General features: G+C 50.9%; 7 protein-coding genes across 7 annotated transcripts; 3 read left to right on the top strand and 4 right to left on the bottom strand.

The window, feature by feature from the left end:
• The first annotated feature begins 54 nt into the window (after positions 1–54).
• On the top strand, positions 55–1,135 carry BDV59DRAFT_93361 (BUD31 family protein). The gene is made up of 3 exons (XM_073697358.1): positions 55–344; positions 412–542; positions 624–1,135. The coding sequence occupies exons 1-3, from the start codon at positions 173–175 to the stop codon at positions 765–767; spliced, it is 447 nt and encodes a 148-aa protein (XP_073545163.1). The 5' UTR covers positions 55–172; the 3' UTR covers positions 768–1,135.
• On the bottom strand, positions 1,136–4,020 carry BDV59DRAFT_93362 (fork head domain-containing protein). The gene has a single exon (XM_073697359.1). It carries the CDS (start codon positions 3,676–3,678, stop codon positions 1,504–1,506), a length of 2,175 nt encoding a protein of 724 aa, XP_073545162.1. The 5' UTR covers positions 3,679–4,020; the 3' UTR covers positions 1,136–1,503.
• A 1,375-nt stretch (positions 4,021–5,395) lies between these two features.
• On the bottom strand, positions 5,396–8,200 carry BDV59DRAFT_184414 (aspartate kinase). The gene is made up of 5 exons (XM_073690679.1): positions 8,111–8,200; positions 7,672–8,014; positions 7,525–7,605; positions 6,164–7,413; positions 5,396–6,097 (listed from the first exon to the last, which is right to left on the bottom strand). Exons 2-5 carry the CDS (start codon positions 7,923–7,925, stop codon positions 6,000–6,002), a joined length of 1,683 nt encoding a protein of 560 aa, XP_073545161.1. The 5' UTR covers positions 7,926–8,014; positions 8,111–8,200; the 3' UTR covers positions 5,396–5,999.
• On the top strand, positions 8,182–10,451 carry BDV59DRAFT_93316 (C78 family peptidase). Its single transcript, XM_073697357.1, has 6 exons — positions 8,182–9,164; positions 9,219–9,686; positions 9,740–9,771; positions 9,819–9,973; positions 10,047–10,251; positions 10,301–10,451. Exons 1-6 carry the CDS (start codon positions 8,646–8,648, stop codon positions 10,371–10,373), a joined length of 1,452 nt encoding a protein of 483 aa, XP_073545160.1. The 5' UTR covers positions 8,182–8,645; the 3' UTR covers positions 10,374–10,451.
• Positions 10,452–10,514: 63 nt separating this feature from the next.
• Positions 10,515–11,634, top strand: BDV59DRAFT_184411 (nucleoside triphosphates FAP7). Its single transcript, XM_073690678.1, has 3 exons — positions 10,515–10,780; positions 10,888–11,036; positions 11,130–11,634. The coding sequence occupies exons 1-3, from the start codon at positions 10,598–10,600 to the stop codon at positions 11,329–11,331; spliced, it is 534 nt and encodes a 177-aa protein (XP_073545159.1). The 5' UTR covers positions 10,515–10,597; the 3' UTR covers positions 11,332–11,634.
• BDV59DRAFT_194958 (non-canonical purine NTP pyrophosphatase) lies at positions 11,394–12,251 on the bottom strand (the record flags this gene model as incomplete). The annotated part of the gene is made up of 6 exons (XM_073692476.1): positions 11,394–11,456; positions 11,514–11,575; positions 11,641–11,677; positions 11,744–11,888; positions 11,944–12,017; positions 12,081–12,251. 6 exons carry the CDS (start codon positions 12,249–12,251, stop codon positions 11,394–11,396), a joined length of 552 nt encoding a protein of 183 aa, XP_073545158.1.
• A 237-nt stretch (positions 12,252–12,488) lies between these two features.
• BDV59DRAFT_184408 (type V myosin) lies at positions 12,489–18,059 on the bottom strand. Its single transcript, XM_073690677.1, has 7 exons — positions 17,641–18,059; positions 17,443–17,575; positions 17,200–17,389; positions 13,286–17,141; positions 13,157–13,230; positions 12,882–13,096; positions 12,489–12,827 (listed from the first exon to the last, which is right to left on the bottom strand). The coding sequence occupies exons 1-7, from the start codon at positions 17,773–17,775 to the stop codon at positions 12,718–12,720; spliced, it is 4,713 nt and encodes a 1,570-aa protein (XP_073545157.1). The 5' UTR covers positions 17,776–18,059; the 3' UTR covers positions 12,489–12,717.
• Between the last annotated feature and the right edge of the window lie 257 nt (positions 18,060–18,316).

The raw sequence follows: 18,316 nt of genomic DNA, 5'->3' as shown, positions 1-18,316 counted from the left end.
CGGTATCTCCCGGCAGAAAATGAGCAGATCGTTCTGTTCGATCACCTTCGTAGCCTTCAAGCTCACCTACCTCGACAGCACACCTGCGAGAGCCAACCTTTCCTGCCGGATCCCTTCACGCCCTGTGAGCTGCTTGATTTGCCGTCGTACTTCCCCCTCACAGATCTCCGCCATGCCGCCGATACGCACCTCCCGCAACCGCAAGCCCCCACCGGCAGGCTTCGACGATATCGAAGACACGCTGCTCGAGTTCAGCAATAAGATGAAGGATGCGGAAAACGCATCGCATGATGGGAAGAAGAAACACGAGATGCTGTGGCCGATTTTTCAGATAAGTCACCAGCGTAAGTCTGCCCTCTGTCGGATGCGCCGAACAAGTCCACCATGACTGACGGTCTGGTCTGTCTCTAGGTTCTAGGTACATCTACGACCTGTACTACGAGAAGGAGGCAATCTCAAAGCAGCTTTACGACTGGCTTCTCAAAAACAACTACGCGGATGCCAACTTGATTGCCAAGTGGAAGAAGCAGGGCTACGAGAAGGTATTTTCTCTCGTTCTTCGCTTTTTATGTCGTCCCCCGCTAAAATGAAATGTGAACTACCCGACTGACGCTCAGCTCTAGCTCTGCTGCCTTCGTTGCATCCAAACAAAGGAAACGAATTTCAACGCTACATGTATCTGCCGCGTCCCGAAAGCCCAACTCAAAGAAGACCAGATGATCCAATGCGTCAGTTGCGGATGTCGGGGCTGTGCCAGCAGTGATTAGAACGGGTCTGTGGGTGGAATGGATTTACATGTTGCATGCATGCATGGTATGGATCAGGGCGCTGGTCGGCAATCCGGCCCTTTCAATGGCGTTGGGTCAAGATGGGATTTGATATACCTTTCTCCTGTTTTCTTGGATTTTGCATTTTCTGTTAGGGCTGTCCCCAATGACATGTATTATTCTTGCTGTGTTTTATCGTAAGGTTGTACCCTCCATGGGAAGATCATGATACCCTTAATAAAACCTCCATCTCGTGCTCAACCCTCTTAGAACGTGTCCGGGGATGGGTTTATGATCAAAACAATAATATTAAATTCAACATTTTACACAAGCCCAATGAACTAACCCCTGGCAAATCAAATAAACACAATAACAACTCCAAAGACAAAAACACAGGCCAAGTGGAAACTCGTAAGCATCAGTTCATGTACATCTTAGCAAATGTCATCATTAAAGTCATCTCATGGTCATCTCAGGCTTAGTTAAAGTCAGAACCGACTCCGGACCTCACCTTAGCCCAAAACTCCAAATAAAATCAACGGCTTGAAAAGAAGAAAGTGACCCAATCAATATCAACACCAGGAAGACCCAAATATTCAGTCGTTGACATTAGTTGCTCGATATTGAACCAAGCCAGTGGTTCAGTGTGGTGAAAGATCCTTCCACATAAATTTACGGAACCGGTTCTGTGTGCGTATGTAAGCCTCTTCCACGCCAGGAAGGGTCTCTCAAGAGCTTAGAATAAAGAGGTATTGCTTCGGGGGTTTAGCTGCGGTCTTGATGCATGAAATTTGGACTTTGATTGATCGTCCTTGGTTGCACCCCCGATTTTCTGAAATCCTTGCAAGAGATCAACACCATCGACCTCGCCGGGGCTCTCGTCGAAAAGATGGAACGAGAAGAAATCGTCATGGGCTGTATCAATGAAGCGCCCGGGTTCAGGGAGCTTTGACGGTGACTCGGGAAAGAGGAGGCCCTTGGCCTTGTTGGACGAAAGAGTCTGCACCCCGGCCTTACTGTTCACGCTCATCGACGTGATATCTGCTAGCACATTACCGTTAGTTCCACTGGCCTCGATCCGAGAACGCTTAGCGGAACGCTTTTCGGGAGAACCATATGCTGGTGTCGAGATGTGCTCCACGGACGGATCAGCAAAGACATCAAAGCTTGAATGGATATGATCATTTGGTGTGAAGGTCTCGTCCTGGATGTTGAAGGCAGGGCTCCACGGAAGGTCCTCGTCGTTGAGACCAAGATGTTTGATCGGCGAATTCACCATCTGTTGAATCTTCTTGCGATGATTCCGCAGGTTGGTATTTGGCGAGACGGATGGCGGAGGTTTGGCGGGTTTCTTAAACTTGATCACGGGAGTGATCGGAGGAGGCAGCATGCTGACATACTCTCCACGCAGTGGAGAGGAGCCAACAATGACGCCAGCGTCCTTCAAAACTCCGGAGTGGCTAGGGCTGATATCGTGGGAGGAGCTGCGAATGCGAGCAATCTCTTCCTCTGCCCTGCCCCGCTTGATGCGAGGGGGTTCGATGTCCAAATCCGATGTCAAGATATGACCAGCTTTGTTCGGACGCAGGGCGGAGGATTCCAGTGAGGAGAAATATCCGCTATCATTCACTGCTGCTGACTTCCTCTTTCTCGAGCGAGAAACGGCACCTGATGAGGCAGGAACCTGAGAGGGCGTAGGGGGTGTGCCTTGTCGAATGAACCGAGGCGGTACAATGGGAGGCGATGAGTGAATTGGTTGAGGCGGGGATGAGCGAGGAGGAAGAGTCTGTTGGCCGGCAGCGTCGGCACCTTCATCACCGGTGTCATCCTGCAGGGCAGGATCCGAGGCAGGCAAGGTAGCATCGGATGACAGATCCACGTTCTGCGGGTTCTTTGGGGCCGCGGATTGATACGATGGTGGAGGAACGGCCCAAGTGGTGGTGCTCGAGCTCGGTGGATGGGTAGATTCCTTCTGAGGGGCTGCAGGCAGGGGGAGGCTTGACATGGTGGCACGGCGCAGGGGTTTGTCCTTGAGGAACTGCGCTTCCATGCCCGGTTCGATAGCCCAGTAATTACCTTTGCCTGGATCATCCTTGGGGCGCTCTTGTTTGATGAAAGCCTTGTTCAAACTTAGGTTATGGCGGATGCTGTTCTGCCAGCCCGTGTCGCTGTTCTTGTAGTATCGAAACGTATCCGAGATCCATTTGTAGATTTGCGCCAGAGTCAAGCGTCTGTTCGGGGCGCGAAGGATGGACATTCCAATCAGGGTTGCATAACTGTACGGAGGTTTGGTACCGTCATCTTCAATGGGAGGCATCTCGCTTGGATCTGGTAGACGTGTGGACTCGTCTTCCAGCTTTTGCTTCTTTGACGATCGTTCCTTCAACGGCGCCGCTTCCAGAAGCATTCTTTTCAATGGCGGTTTGGCGGGAAAGGATGGCTCCGGGAAATCCGCAAAGTTGTCGCTTGTAGGTTCATCCATGGGTTGGGTTTCCTGATGCGGATGTTTATCTGGATTGACGCTGGGGAAAGTTGTAAACAGGGCCGATTGCGGCATTGCTGATGGAGGTGCAGAGTGATGGATGGTGTTGAACGGCGGCTTCTTAGTCGGGGAATCGGTGGTGAACGATGGAGGCGCGGGTGCGGTGATAGGAACGAACCCTAGATGGCCTCGTCCGGAAAGAGAAGCATTCGATCCTCGGGGAGGCTTTGTTGGTGACGGCCGGTGCATCCCTCCGTGAGAAGGATGGAGAATGTAGTCTCTGGGAGGGCCAGCGGGGACATTCTCCAGAGGTTGTAGCGGCAAGGGCGAAGGTTCTAGGCGTGGGCGCAATTTCGATGGTTCTGTATCCGAAGGCGAAGACATTTTCGCCAGGGCCCGCGCGGCTGGCGCAGAACGCGTCGAGCTCATGTCGTCACCTGATTCCTTTGACCCGTTGAATTTAAGACGTATTGCGACGCGTCAAGAGCGAGATTCAGGCTGTGGAATGTGACGGCGCGAAGGGCCAGATCGCGGGTGAGATGTAGATATGGATGATAAAGGGAGACGTTCGGGTCTTCTATAGACAACGCTGTTTCCGTACGAGCTGAGAACAACCGGTGTAGCCAGTAAGGAAGATCCTGAACGGCACCTAGTTAGGCATGAAATCGATGATTGTTGGGCAACAAGGTATGGGACAATAGTAGTACATTTAAGGCAACAACCGCCCTAGCTAAGGATTGAGTGAAGGAGGATGGATCCAAGCCAGTCGGTGGGAGACAGACGGAAGAATCGTTCTCAGGCGAGACACTAGCGGTGGACAAGGTGGGAACTTGGGATCAAATCGAATCGGGGAGACTTCCTGGGCGATTTGGCCTCGGTGGGAGTTCTTGAGGGGTCTGTCCGACGCGTGCGTGCAGCCGGTCGAGATGGCGATGCGCGGATGAAAAGAGAAGATCTGAGGGCAGCAAGAGGGAAGACGACGACCAAGGCGAGAAAATCCTGATCCGATCGAAGCGGGTAGACAAACGATTAGGTAGAAGCCAGGTGGGGAGGGGGGAAATTGGTGGTTAAGTTAAAAAAGGCATGAGGAAGAGCGAGAGGGAAGACCGGCTATGTTGATGATTGTCGATTCCCGTCGCGGTCGGTACGGTATGGTTTGGACGCGGGCGTGTCACGCGTCGGTGCCTGCAAAACGGCAGTCCGTTGGGAGGGGGCGTTACGGTCACAAAGTGACAATACGGCGGGCTGGGCCCAAAGGCTACAGCCTTCGCTCCTTGCGGTATCCCCATCGCTCCACCCAATCAGCCGGCCATCTCCGTCGATCATCGAAACCCCCCCGTCTCGGCTCCATCGATTGACGACGCCGGCATGTGTGACGGAGTCTTGATCCTCCCAGTCTCGATCAGCGAGGGGTTGCGCCAGAACCAGCTTGGCTAAGACAGCATTCCAAGTTTAGATTTTCCTACCTCTACTCGCCTGAACTTCTTTCCGGTGGCGAGTGCGTCGTACCTACATTAGTCTGGCTTGGAGGAGTAAGGTACCGGCTGGACTTGTCGTCGAAGGTCTTTCAGTGCATATTGAATGCGGTACCTGGCATACAGCCCCAGCCTGGCCTTATCCCGACTGTTGGAACGGTACCGCTTCCCAGCACACCGTGTTCGAATCATGCCATGATTGGACCGGACCATCCTCGCTCCAGGGGTCAATTGCGGCGTACGCCGTGGATTACTGCGTATATTGGATTATATTATATGATGACTCTCCCCCTTCTCTCCCAATAGAGTGACGGAATGATTCAAGGGGGGAGAGAGGGTGGGGAATCCGGAACGCAAAGGAATGAGGAAATGAAACCTGAAAAGCCGTCTGACAAAAGTCCGCGTGGCCAATTCGGTTCTCGTTACTCCGTACGAAAGTCCTCTTCTGCTCGAGGGATTGGGGATTGATTCTGCATTTGCAGATGCGTGCAAGCTTTTGCTCCTTAGGCAAGGTACGCGGTAGGTTGATAAATTGGTCCTCGCCCGACGTAGTTCGGAGTATACCAGCCATCCGGATGGCTCCACCCTCTATCCCTCGCATGGCATAGATAGAGGTCTCAGTCCCGAGCTTCGACCGCATTACAGTATGCACCTCATGTACGCAGTAGGAAGGGGCTTGGTGTGGCCCTGAGTTCGACCTCAGCTCGTCTGATGCGGTTTCGCCTAGCTTCCTGCGAGTCGCGCATCGAGACTGCCTTCCTTCCATGCTCTGCAATCTTGCCTGGGGCATGGGTAATTCAGGTACCTATTGCGAACGCTGGTGAATTCAGCTGAACGTATTATTATCTGTCAGGGCATCTATCTTGGTAGGCGGATTCTCCAGGGGGGTCATAAGTAGAGAAGAAAAGCTCTATCGGTTTGATCAAAGAGAATATGCTAACACAGAGAGGATCGTAACGCCTGAAATGAGAAAATTCTTTGAAACCGTCAAACAAGAACACACAAGTCTATCCAAAGACACAACCGGACAGCACACCATACTGCTAAAGCCCATATACTGGCAATCCACAGTCTGAACCGATAATAGCCCTTATAATCATATGCAACAGAAAATCCAGAAAGTATAGGTATATCTTGATGCGTCAACTTGTACGCCAGACAAATCTGTGAAGGATATCCTATAACATCAAACAACCCTCGCTGAAATATGCACAAAAAAAAGAAAGGAAAAAAGAACCGCAATGTGCAAAATGGCAGGAACACGGTGAAAGCAGGTTAGTCTAGAAAGGTAAACATGTTTGTATGGATTATGTTCAGAGCACGGTCTGCATCTCTTTCTTCGATCACGCAGGAGATGTTGATCTCGCTGGCACCTGGCATTCAGAAAAATCGCGTCAGCATAAGGACTTACCAGACCAGGTTGTTCGGACGCTGCGTACCTTGAGAGATCATTTCAATGTTCACGTTATTCTCCCCGAGAGTGGTAAACATCCTCCCCGCAACGCCTATCATATTCTTCATCTGCTTCCCAACCAGACTGAGAATAGCCATCTCGGGAATGATATCGACCGTCCCATATGCCTGGAGGTCCCTCAAGGCACCCTTCAAGTCATCATCGATGATTTGGTACTCATCTCTGCCAACTCCATTCAGCAAGGGCATCTCAGAATGGAGGGCCATCGACACGTGGACCTCGCTGGTGGAGATCAAATCAATCGAGAGCCTCCACCGATCCAGGACGGAGAATATGCCAGCAAAGAAACCATGTGACAAAGAACGCTTGTTCGAGTGGACATTGATCACAAGGATCTTGTGTTTGATGGTGACCGCCGTCGGACGCTTCGGTCTCTGCATGAAACTGTGGCTCCGCGCGCGGAATAATCTCGGATCATGTCCGGGGGCGGTCTTCTCGAGTTCAGCAGGAGAGTCGGGGTAGATGACCGTACCGTCGCCCTTGGGGTTCATGACGTTTTTAATGCGAATTGGGATCCTGGCGCGGATGACCTGCTCCATAGTGAACGGATGGATTACTTCGGAACCGTAGAAGGTCAATTCAGCGGCCTCGGCCGGCGTGATTGCTGAGAGGAGGCGGGCAGTGGGCACTTTGCGGGGGTCTGCCGTGAAAATCCCATCGACCTCCTTCCACACCTGTAGCTCCTTCGCATGGGTGCCAACGGCAACCAGCGCGGCACAAAGATCGGTGTATCCGCGGCCTACTTGATCAAGCAGGCCGCCTGGTATCGTTCCGAAATATCCAGTGACGACTGGAACCTTCCCTTCACATTCCTCGATTTTCTTTCCGAGGGCAGCGGCGAGATTATTGTAGAACTCCTGATCGAGGCCATGATTGGAGATAGGGAAATCAATCACCTCGGCCAGATCCACATACTGTGCATCTATCCCACGGTCCTGGAGGAACGCGGCCATCAGCCGACAACTGAGTTTCTCCCCAGTACTGATCACTTTGTCCACACAACGGGGGCTAATCTCCCCAAGGGTTTGCGCGGCCTCCAGCACCTTGAGGACTCGTTCGCACTCGCCGTTGATTTCCGTAGTCAGCTGAGATTTGATTTCGTTGGACTTCAGTTGTTCTTGGGCCACTTGAACGTGCTCTGACCGAACGGCTTCGACGAAGGAGACATAGTGTTGCGATTGAGAATTTTCAGCGTCCCGCGCGGCTCTCAACAATCTATCGATCGATTGCCCATTAGAGAGTGGTCTTTGCCTACATGGTCCCCCGAATCGGATGTGTGGTGTATGCGAGGGACGGAGTGAGGTGTTCCGGAAAAAAATGACTCACCGGTTGGTGGTACCTTCAGCCTTTGTAGAACTGCTTCTCGCAGAACATACTACAGCCACACTGTGTTCCAGGAGACTCGGGCTGGGTTTGAATATTATCAGTTGAAATTGCAACCGGAACCAACATGTGCAACCAAGGGGAACTTACATGACAACCTGATCGACGATATTGAAAGCGAATTTTCCAACGCTGGTACCGCCGAACTTCTGGACGACCCAATTGCTGGCGGACGATCCATTGACCAATGGCACGGAGTCCGATTTGGACAGTGAACGACCGTCCATTGTGTCCGAGATCTTGGCTGGAGATATATATCGTGAACCACGAGTTTCTATGGTAGATGACTCCGGCAGCGGGACAGCCTTTTTATGTGCCCTGGCGGGGTTGCGAAAGCGGAGCATGCAATGACGGACGAATATGGGGCGTCGCGCATAATTTTTTCCCGCCCCTCCCTCTCCGCCTGCCTTTTTCGGATGTACGATATCGGAGCCTGCAAACACATACCCATTAGTAATCCATATCATATAAACAGCTTTACTTTAGTACGATCTTTACAGAGTACTTCTACCTATATTTTATGACTCACTGTTGATCTGTTTGACAGGCTCACGTCTGACCGTCCTAGACCGTATAGAATTTGTAGATCTTCCAGTTTCTCCTTCAGTGTCCTTATAAAGCGATCCGGATAACAATCAATATCAATCAATATCAAGGTTCACTCCACATGGGTGCCCAAGTCCATAAATACTCTTCCAACCTTCAATCAGAGAATAGTGAAGATAGCAGATACCTTCGCAGGACAATATAACACCCCTGATTCGTCAACCAGCAGGCCCAGCATTACCTAAACGGTAAGGTCAAGATCCATCACGGCAATCAGATTGGCTCCGTCCATGTGGCCCACTCTCAGTGCAGCCTAGCATGGATTTAGACCTAAAGCACCCAAATCATCACCCCAGCATATACTTCAGACCTCTACAATACAACAGGCAACTTCATTCACTGATCTCAGTCATTGCTTATCTACAGACGTTGTTTCTCTCTGATGCGCGTTTCTGGTCTGCCATATTCAACATAACCTCTAGATCGCGTCCTTCTCGAGGGTCACTCCAACAGTGGCCATGAGTGACCAACGGAGCCATGATCCCACTTGTCCATTCTGTCCCTTCTCCGATCCCGATAGCAACTTCGTCGCGGAGCATGTCGAGTATTGCCATCCTGAACATGACACCCAGCTCGACATTGGCGGTCGATTAGCCGCTCATTCTCCCACATCTGAAAACGACCAGGATGAGTCTCTGCCCAAGTATATTGACTGTCCTCATGGGTGCGGTGAGACTGTAGAATCTACCGAGCTCTCCACTCATCTCGATCTGCACCTCGCAGAGAGCGTTGCTCTTGAGGATGTATCTGTACCTCAGACGCCACTGGCATATCCAGCGTCTGATGCAGGATATATATCCGAACCCGAAGAACGTATGATGGCGAAAAATCTCAGCAAGTCCTCCACCGGCCAGCGACTCGCGAAAGACGACTCAATAAGAACATTCCTAGCCAAAGGGAGCAAGTCAACACGTCTTTCCCCGACCACGACAGATCCACGAGCTACCCGCAAAGGAGGCGTCGTGAAGCAACTCGGAGTATGGACCCCTCTCCCCTGCCTAAAACACATCCCGAGTACTAACAACAGGTAGCGCGCGGAGCTAGGGCCCTATGCGCATGAGAAGAAGATGCCCTCCTGGCTTCGCAGAATGCTGGAAAAAGGCGCGAACTCAACACTTTCCAATAGAATCGCCGCTGACGGGTCCCTACAAAAACACGAAATAATTGAAAACGAAACAACCGGCATTATCCCCGTGCTTGCCCGGCTGTGCGAGCACGACAAATCAGTCCAACGTGCCTTTCTCTGCAGCCCCGAAGTCCACCAGATCTCGAAAATGCCAAGAGAAGGCGGGTTTTGCGGCTACAGGAATATCCAAATGCTCGTCTCGTACATCAGAGCATCCCGCAGTCCTGGATATGAATATTTTAGAGAATCGTTGCCTACCATATTGCAACTACAAGACATGATAGAGAATGCCTGGGACATGGGGTACAACAGCGTCGGGCGCGTTGAAACAGGGGGTATTCGCGGCACTAGGAAGTACATTGGGACCCCGGAAGTCAGTATCTATTGTTCGGACACCGCTTGCATGCATGTTACTGACCCATCCAGGCGCAAGCATTATTCATGAGTCTTGAGATACAGTCAGTACTAGTGTCATCGCAAGAGGCGCTTCTCTAACCGATTCCAGATGTGAAGCGAGCAGCATTGCAAAAACAAATGAAACGCCTGCCCATGATTCCCTATTCGCAAACATAGCAGCCTACTTTCGACAAACATGCTCAATGGATCGAGACAGCAAAGTTATCACGACAGAGCTACCGCCCATATATCTACAGCACCAGGGTACGAACGGATTTGGCCCCTCCGCTTTTCAGCCAATGATTCAGAACTAGCAGAATATCTGACTCCGATATAGGACATTCCCTAACCATAGTCGGCTTCGAAATACGCGACAATGGCAGTGCGAATCTCTTGGTCTTTGACCCGATGTTCAGGCCACCAAATGCGGTGATCCGCCTAATAGGGACACGCACGGTTCCTCCAGATCCTTCTCGAGTACTGAAAGGATACCGCCGAGGCGTAGCTTACCTGCAGAAGTACAAACTCTTTGAACTCTTGAAGTTAGTGCTCACCTCCAAGTTAACAGCCTGTCTAACCCAACGAAACTAGGCTATCGGCACCCCCGGACCCCGTTGAGAGACAACTCGAGACCAGTGGCAATGTGCAAGAACGCTGGGAGTAAATGATGGTAGATAATGGTGGTTGTCTATGTATATACTTCTAGATCGAATGGGAGCACCACATCGGGACTAGATCGGATGCAGTTAGTCCGACATGCCGAACGGCAGCGCAACCCCACGTAAAATTTCCCATCACCGTTTATCGGGTAGATAGCGTTGGTTATTCAACACCATTGGAGAGCAACCCAGCTTCTCGTTACTCGAGCTTGTCTTTGGAGGAGGAACTATGCGGACCTCTCCGAATGTGATCGTCACTGGCACCCCTGGCGTGGGGAAAACCGTCCACTGCGAACAATTGGCGCAAGACACGGGTCTGCGGTATCTGTCGATAAATCAGGTCGCAAAAGACCGAGATTGCTTTGAGAACTACGATAACGAACTAGAGACATGGGTTGTGGACGAGGATAAGGTATGTCACCACCGAGGCATCTCATTGCTGTGCTTGCATTATCCTTATGGCCATAATCCAAGCTACCCTACTTGTATCCCGCTTGCTAACGTAGCTGGCGTTTGCAGCTCCTAGACGCAATCGAAGACGAAGTCCTCCAGGGCGGCTACTTAATAGATTGGCACGCATGTGACCTCTTTCCGAAATCCTGGATCGATCTTGTCGTTGTACTGCGCTGTCCTTCGACCTCTATTCTATATGACCGTCTATCATCAAGGTACCCTATCCACCTACCCGCAACATCACGCCCCCCTTCCCGCCCGTTCCTTTGAGATGATCGAGAATTTAACTGTTCTTTCTATACTTCCAGGGGATATAAACAAGCGAAGCTGCAGGAGAACCTAGACGCGGAGATCTTCGGCGTTTTACTCGAGGAAGCGCGGGAAGCTTTCGACGAAGAAATCGTGGTTGAACTAAACAGTGAAAAGGATGATGATGTAGAGACCAATTGCGCGAGGATCGCAACCTGGATAGACTCCTGGAAGAGAGACCAGGCGGACGGTACGAATTAATGCGTGACGACTTTGATCGGTCAGGTCGCTGGCTTTCGGAAGACTTCCATCAATAATTAGGTTTAAGATTGCTCCTCGGCCAACCACTTCTGTAGTTTGGCCAAGGCCCTGGATCGGTGTGATATCTGGTTCTGCCGGGGTTGTCAGTGACGCTGAGCGAATATGACGGGGAGGTCGATTACCTTCTCTTCCTTCTCCATCTCGGCGTATGTCTTCCCTTCATACTCGAAGATCGGATCCCATCCTAGAGACCAAAAGTCAGACATGTACATAGTCTAGCACGAACACGAAAATGGATATACTACATACCGAAATTCGGGGGACCTCTAGGTCTGACGATTGTACCCTGATAGAAGCGAAATAATCAGCACTCTAGCCGCTCGACACAGGCATTATTTGTGTCGCGCCTTACCTCAGTTCGTCCTTGGAAGAGTATAGGTTCTGATCCTGGACCACGGCAAAACGCGAAGGTGCACACAGCTTCGCACGTCCTGTCGTCAAAGGAATCAAGGAGCTTATTCAGCCCCTCATGTCCCAGGGCGTCAAGGAATCCTTTACTGTATCTCAGATTAATAAAATGGACAGCGGTTGCTACGGAGTCGGGGCGGTTACATGTACGGGCCAGGGAAGCCTTTCAGTGCATGGAACTCGAGGGCAGTATCCTCCGTCAGCACAGGGCCGCCGACCTACAGTTAGCAGAGTTAGGGCACGAATCTTTGCAATTGCCAAGGGGTATAGTAAGAACCTACCACTTCAGCTGCCCGCTTGCATTTTTCTATGGCGATCTCTTCGATCGAGCCTTGTATCTCTGGGACGTCGACGGCTTGATTCTTCACCTCAATGACGCTTCCCAGGATGGCTCTCACTTCCGCGAGCTTATTTTTGTTTCCTGTAATGAAATTGAGCTCAGACAAGGCCATGGTGTCTGCGCTGGTGGAATTAGGCTTTGAACAAATGCAAAAGACTCTAGCAGAGGTGGACGGAAGGTTACAAAACGTAGAAAGGGTGATGCGGCTATTTTATGTAATGAGGCTCCCGAGACCCGAATGCGACCATGCCGCCGCACTCTTCCCAGGAGACAGGGGAAACCCGACAGCCCTCAAGAAAAACTCAGCCCTAGCTTTACGTTACTAACGTCTAGTATATCATAGGCACTATTACTCGTTCACATCTACCCCGCGATGCTTCGCTTCGGGCATTGTGGTATGTCGTCACATTGGCCGACTAGCGAAATCTAAAGAAACACATTCAAATAAATATATGTCCCCAAAACAATCATAGTATATGGCTTCAGTGTCCAAATCTAGGAACGGCCGAATCGGCAAAAGCGTGTCTCATCAGGAAAGATCAAAAACGGGACCACATCACAACGTCTAATGTACAACATTACTCGGCAGCAATCGCGCCATTTTCTGCCACCTCAAGTCTCTCCTGCTGTGCCATAGCCTGAGCAGACACAATCTCGGCGAGACGCTTCAGTCGTGGCGTTTGGAGCCCTTTAAGAACGAGTCAGTATAATCCGCATTGATTGCAAGAAATGCTGCACTTACAGGATGGAGTGTAAGTCTCTAAGGCTGTGATAACCCGGGGCTCAGCGATCTCGTACGGACCGCTGTCCTCCATGTCCACAGGGGTCAAAAGGAGCACATCACTCTTCTCCGTGACACGCGAGGCCACAGCTTTCATGATTTCTCCATTGATAGGCTGCTCATAGTCCGCCACGAGATACTGGTTCAGCAGCTTTTGAATCTGGTTGGGAGAGAGCCTAGGTAACTGTCAGCATTCCCAACAATCGCTTTGTAGGCATCAAGGGCGTTTTTCATACATCCAACAGATGTCCTGAATGATCTCAATGTCATTGAGCGTAGCTTTCTTGAGCTGCAAGAGCTTGGTTGCTTGCTGTTATGTGGGTTAGCATCGGATCTTTAAGAAAAGGGAACGAAGATTAATGTACCATCAAATGTTCCAGCTGCAAAGTTCCTTCCGGCATGTCGTGGCTCTTGCACCACTCCTCAATGCGGGTAATGTTGTAATTAATCTGGAGACCGCGCTTCCACGAGAGGAAGTTTCTTCTCATCAGAAGGTCGTTGAAAGCAGTGACGCCAACCAGCTTGAGGAGCTCAGTGACAGTTTGGATGATGATGGTGTCCTCCAGATAGAAGGCCTTCATTGCCTTGTAGGCATTGTTCAAAAGGCTCAGGAGGTTGTCCATGCTGTAGGCTGGGTTGTTGTTCGAGGGAAGAAGCTTTCCTAAGAACCGGTTCGTCTCGCTGGTAACGAATCCTGGAAGAGACTGAGACTCAATGATCGCAGGGACGATCATCTTGTAAAGTTTCTTCTTCAACACCTTCATCCATGTGTGATAGATGTTGAATTCCAGACTTTCAAGGTCGTGCTTCACAATTTCCAAAAGACGGTCATACTCGTAATTATCCGTTTTCTGGGCCTCGTACCAATCCTCAGCCAGGAAGACGAAAGAAAGCATCTCATGCACGTTGGAGAGCCAGAATGCCCCAGGATTGATGGCATCGTCGCCATCGTGCTGCATGACCTCTTGCTGGATCGACTGCATAACGTTGGCAAGGAAACGTTCGGACTCCTTAACAAATCCGTTATTCCACATTTCGGAAGTGACGAGGTTGATGAGGTAGGCTGGGAAGAGGACTTCCTTCTCCGTTGGTGGCGGTGTGGAGCTAGGCAAGGGAATCTTGAGGTTGCGTATCAGGCCCATTGTGACCTCTTCATTGAGCTCGTCCTCCTCTGACAGCAGGTTCTCCAACTCAGCCTCAACCGAATCAAGCCCGGGAGAAAGCGCAGCACCTCCGAAATTCTGGCGACTCAACCCACTAGGAATGGCCATGGATACGGGCCGCGGGTTATAGGCTCCGCTGAAGCGGTCAGTATCAATCCTCTCCGCGCCGGCGCTGCGTCTCTTAGGCTTGGGTTTCTTCGACGAAACCAGATTAATCAACCCACTAGCCGGTGGTTGGATAGGTCCACCATTCTGATCGCCGTTCATGCCGTTGACAGGCACACTTCTCTTGGCGATCTCAAGCTGTTCTTCCAGTTCGGCCACTTGCTGACGGAGGGAGGCCTTTTCATTCTCAGCCTCAGTGTTCATCTGCTTGAGTCTATCCAACTCCTCGTTCGCCGAGCGAATTGCCTCGCGGGAGATCTTTTCCTCTTCCTGGAGACGACGGACAGTTGCTTGAGCCTCGTTGTGATTTTGTTGCAGCTTGGCCATTTCTTCCTCCATGGCGGTCAATCGGGCTGCTGTGATGCCGGCCTGATTAGCTTCAGCCTGGAGCTCCCTTGTGCGGTTCTCTAGGGTGTTATGGCGGCTCCTCCAAGATTTGAGTTGGGTATCGTAGTTCTCAAGTTGCGAGTTTAGTGATTTGTTCTCCCGCTTCAAGGATTCGAGGTATTGGGTCAACTCCACCACCTTGTTCTCCAGTTTGTAAGAGATCTGCTTCAGATCTCTTGCATCCTCTCTCAACTTCTTGTACTCACGTCTCGCTACCTTACCTCTCCATAAGCTCTGGACGATGACCACCTTTCGGCGGTACTGGCGCCAAGCACGCAGTTCTCGCCAGGAGCGGAAGTTACGTTGAATGACCTTCGCTGCATTGCCGTGGATCGAGTCCATAATATTCCGGCGGCAGAGGAAACCCTTGGTAACCGACTGGAATAAGATAAAGTTCTCACGGATGCGGGTGTAGTTCTTCCTGTCCTTTTGTCCCCGCCAAACCCTTTGGATAGTGGTGGCAGCGTTGATGCGGCGAATCTCCGCTGCACGTTTTCTTGCCAGGAAGCCTCTAACCAGAGCCTGTGATGAGAGAACGGAAGAACGGGCTTCGAGATAGCGGCGGCGATAGTACTTGCATCGCAGGTTCTTCTGTATCATAATGGCGCACTCGTTCAGTCTGGACGTCCGAAGATTCTCAAGGAAAGCAAGCATGCCTGCTCGGAAGAATATCTTGGTCAAACCCAGCTGATATTTATCGTGTTTCTGTTGGCTTGAATCTCCGAGAGCTTTCTGCAAAATGGCATGGCACATATCCCTGATCTCTGAGGTCCACTGGTTGGAATGGCATAGCATGTAATACCGAATAGCAAATTCCTCATACGTCCAACGAGTAGGGTATCCAGCGGTACTAATCCGAACGGTTTCAAGCACACCACAAGCTCTCAGTTGACTGAGAACCATTGGACCTTCGAATTTCCAAGCCTCCTTCGCTTCGTTAGGCTTGATACAACGGATATAATGGACGTCAGTCGAGTTGATGGTGTTCATCAATTCAATCAACGAGGACTTGAAAATTCCGCCTAGCGTGGGTTTGCGGTTCACAGCCACGCCAACTTTACGTCCAGGAGCAGTAACAGCCTTTGAGGAAATAGAAGCCGAGTCCTTTTCGCGAACAGCAGCAGCAGTGTCCAAAATCTCCTTGATGAACGCATTTGAAGAATTGCGAAGAACTTCCATATGTTCATCCGGGACGGTATCTCTATTCTTCTCTATGAAACCGTCGGATTCATAAGTCACATCAACAGCATAATGGCAGACGGTAAACGCCGATTTTCCAAAGCGTGGCTTCTTGTAAAACTTTTGCTTGTCGGCAGCAAAATTGTGATGCAGTTTGGTCACGAACTGCTCGTCTGAGCCCATAGGCAGCCGAGATTCTTCATCAAGGAGGGACAGAATTCCAAGCTTCGCTTCAATAAGGTCAATGCAAGGTTGGTTGTCCGAGAAGTCGATGAAAGTCCAATCGATCTGTTCACGGACATATTCTTCCTGCTCGAGCTTGAACACGTGCTGGTTGAACTCTTGCTGCAACTTCTCATTGGCGTAGTTGATGCAGAACTGTTCGAACGAGTTTTTCGCAAAATGCTCAAATCCATAGATATCGAGCACACCGATGAAGGCGTTGAATTTGTCCATGACCGAGTCAGTTGCAAGGCCCTTGTTGATCTTGTCCACGAGCCAATCAAAGAGACTGGAGTATATGAACTTCGCGACGGAATCCCTCACAACCAAGGCCTGCTGCTGTGTCAAATTCGACGTGATCTTCTCCCCTCTAGTGATGAGCTGCTTCTTGACGATCCATTTGGCAAATTCAGTGGCATCGATTCCCAGCATTTGACATGCCCGGACGAGGGAAGGTTCTTCGGAAGAAAGGCTGGAGTCTGTCCGAGTGGCCGTGATTTTGACATTCCCAAGGTGGAGAAGAGCGGCAAGAATACGGAATATCTCGGTCTGAGTATCGTCGGACACACCGATCGTGCTCAGGGATTTCCTGGTCGCACTGAACTCAGCGTCATCCTCTACACCGTCAATCGTGGGGGTGCCACCCTGGTTGAGGTAGTCAAAATCCTCCACAGACCCAAGACCAAGCTCCTGCTTCTCCGCATCTGTTGCACCGGCGACCAGTTGGTAGAAGATATGGTAGTTTCGTTCCTTGAGGGGCTGAAACACCAAGCGAGATCTCTCCAAGAGATATGTCCGAATCTTTGCGCCAATGATGTTCGTCTTGTCATCAAACATGATCTCGATATATTTTCCAAATCGTGAAGAATTGTCGTTTCGCGTAGTTTTGGCATTGCCAAAAGCTTCCATGACAGGATTCGTCGCCAAGATCTGCTCTTCGGTCTCACTGATCGCGTCCGCTCTGCTGCTGGTGTATTTCCCAGGCTGGTCCGAAGATTCACGTGTCGCAAAGTATCGCATGATATATTTGGCGCTGACCGTCTTTCCGGCACCAGATTCGCCAGAGACCACAATCGTCTGATTCTTGCCATCCCGTAGCATGTCACTGGGCGAGTTTCAAGTAAGTAGGTGCATCGCATGGGAAACAGGGTGTGACTTCTTACGCAAAGGCCTCCTCGGCGATCGCAAACAGATGAGGAGCCTGCGACGCTCGGTGTTTCCCAGCATACACCTGTACCATCTGCGGGACGTAGAGTGAATCTACCCGGGCGAACGGATTGGTTGCGATGAGGACGATCCCACTATAGGTATATATTTCCTTTTGCGCGTAACGTAGCTTGATGGCCTGCAGGACTTTACGACCACGTTAGCCCGGGGGTAAGCTGAGTCTCGGAAGGTGGACAAACCTGCTGGCTCATTCAAGTGGGACAGGTTCGTCAGGTCTTCGCTGGCCTCGAGCATGGCCGGGTTCATTAGCGGAGGGAGGTTCGGGTTGTTGTCCACCTGCAGCTCAGCTTGCGTGGTTTCGAAGGTTTTCGTCTTTAACCCCAAAGATCCAGATTAGCTCTCCGGAGATGGTTCTTCCAACGAGGGTAGAAACGAACCTCTCCATTTTCCAACGAGAACACCAGCTGGACCTTATCCCCATCAACCACCTTGTCCGTCACTTCGGATGCAATCCATCCTTCGGTGGGATCAGGCTGCCAGGCCCGTGTCCCAACCTCGTAGATATGCGCCATCAAGATCGCGTGGACCGACGAGGGACGTGTCTAAAATCGAACGAAAACGGAGGCAGGGAGACAGAAGGGATCTGGTAGAGCGGAGGACGTGATAACCATCTAGCGACCAACGAAAAGGGAGTAGTTCAATATAGGGAAAAGAAAAGAAGAAAAGGAAAAAAGGGGAAAAAGAAACAAGAAAATCGTCCGTACAGCGACGAGACAGAGGTGATAGCGATGTCGTCAACTATGCGAAAGGGATGGACTTCATGCTTGATCGAGGAAGACTACAGAAATGGCTAACAGGCTGGCAGTTAGCGAGAGCGGGAAGCGCAGCCCCTGAGACGCCGACCGAAAGAGCCCGCGCCACTGGTGGGAACAGATCCCCACAAGATGGTTGACCTTCGCGGGCCATCCTGCATGGTAATTTTTTTGCAGGGAGAGCCTCGTGGATTTTGACCATGTCTGCTGGATTCTATGATTCTTCCTGATGTTCTACGTTTGTTTGTTTGTTTTGGGGAGGTTGATGGTGTCTTTGTTGTTCCCTACGCCTGCATGCAGA

Source organism: Aspergillus ambiguus (genome assembly GCF_047715705.1).
Source record: "Aspergillus ambiguus strain CBS 117.58 unplaced genomic scaffold BDV59scaffold_32, whole genome shotgun sequence".
Taxonomy (NCBI): domain Eukaryota; kingdom Fungi; phylum Ascomycota; class Eurotiomycetes; order Eurotiales; family Aspergillaceae; genus Aspergillus; species Aspergillus ambiguus.
This window is presented reverse-complemented; position numbering and strand designations above follow the sequence as displayed.

Bases quoted from the DNA above. Each gene is read 5' to 3' on its own strand.
- BDV59DRAFT_184408 (XM_073690677.1), bottom strand. From the start codon at position 17,775: ATGGCGCATATCTACGAGGTTGGGACACGGGCCTGGCAGCCTGATCCC. The intron at 17,142-17,199 runs GTAAGAAGTCAC...AAACTCGCCCAG, and splicing joins ATCGCCGAGGAGGCCTTTGC to TGACATGCTACGGGATGGCA. The intron at 12,828-12,881 runs GTAAGTGCAGCA...TCGTTCTTAAAG, and splicing joins AGAGACTTACACTCCATCCT to GGCTCCAAACGCCACGACTG.
- BDV59DRAFT_184414 (XM_073690679.1), bottom strand. From the start codon at position 7,925: ATGCTCCGCTTTCGCAACCCCGCCAGGGCACATAAAAAGGCTGTCCCG. The intron at 7,606-7,671 runs GTAAGTTCCCCT...ATTCAAACCCAG, and splicing joins ATCGTCGATCAGGTTGTCAT to CCCGAGTCTCCTGGAACACA. The intron at 7,414-7,524 runs GTGAGTCATTTT...ATCGATCGATAG, and splicing joins GCTGAAGGTACCACCAACCG to ATTGTTGAGAGCCGCGCGGG.
- BDV59DRAFT_93362 (XM_073697359.1), bottom strand. From the start codon at position 3,678: ATGAGCTCGACGCGTTCTGCGCCAGCCGCGCGGGCCCTGGCGAAAATG.
- BDV59DRAFT_184411 (XM_073690678.1), top strand. From the start codon at position 10,598: ATGCGGACCTCTCCGAATGTGATCGTCACTGGCACCCCTGGCGTGGGG. The intron at 10,781-10,887 runs GTATGTCACCAC...TGGCGTTTGCAG, and splicing joins GGGTTGTGGACGAGGATAAG to CTCCTAGACGCAATCGAAGA. The intron at 11,037-11,129 runs GTACCCTATCCA...CTATACTTCCAG, and splicing joins TATGACCGTCTATCATCAAG to GGGATATAAACAAGCGAAGC.
- BDV59DRAFT_93361 (XM_073697358.1), top strand. From the start codon at position 173: ATGCCGCCGATACGCACCTCCCGCAACCGCAAGCCCCCACCGGCAGGC. The intron at 345-411 runs GTAAGTCTGCCC...GTCTGTCTCTAG, and splicing joins TTTTCAGATAAGTCACCAGC to GTTCTAGGTACATCTACGAC. The intron at 543-623 runs GTATTTTCTCTC...GCTCAGCTCTAG, and splicing joins AGAAGCAGGGCTACGAGAAG to CTCTGCTGCCTTCGTTGCAT.
- BDV59DRAFT_93316 (XM_073697357.1), top strand. From the start codon at position 8,646: ATGAGTGACCAACGGAGCCATGATCCCACTTGTCCATTCTGTCCCTTC. The intron at 9,165-9,218 runs GTATGGACCCCT...AACAACAGGTAG, and splicing joins GCGTCGTGAAGCAACTCGGA to CGCGCGGAGCTAGGGCCCTA. The intron at 10,252-10,300 runs GTTAGTGCTCAC...CAACGAAACTAG, and splicing joins AAACTCTTTGAACTCTTGAA to GCTATCGGCACCCCCGGACC.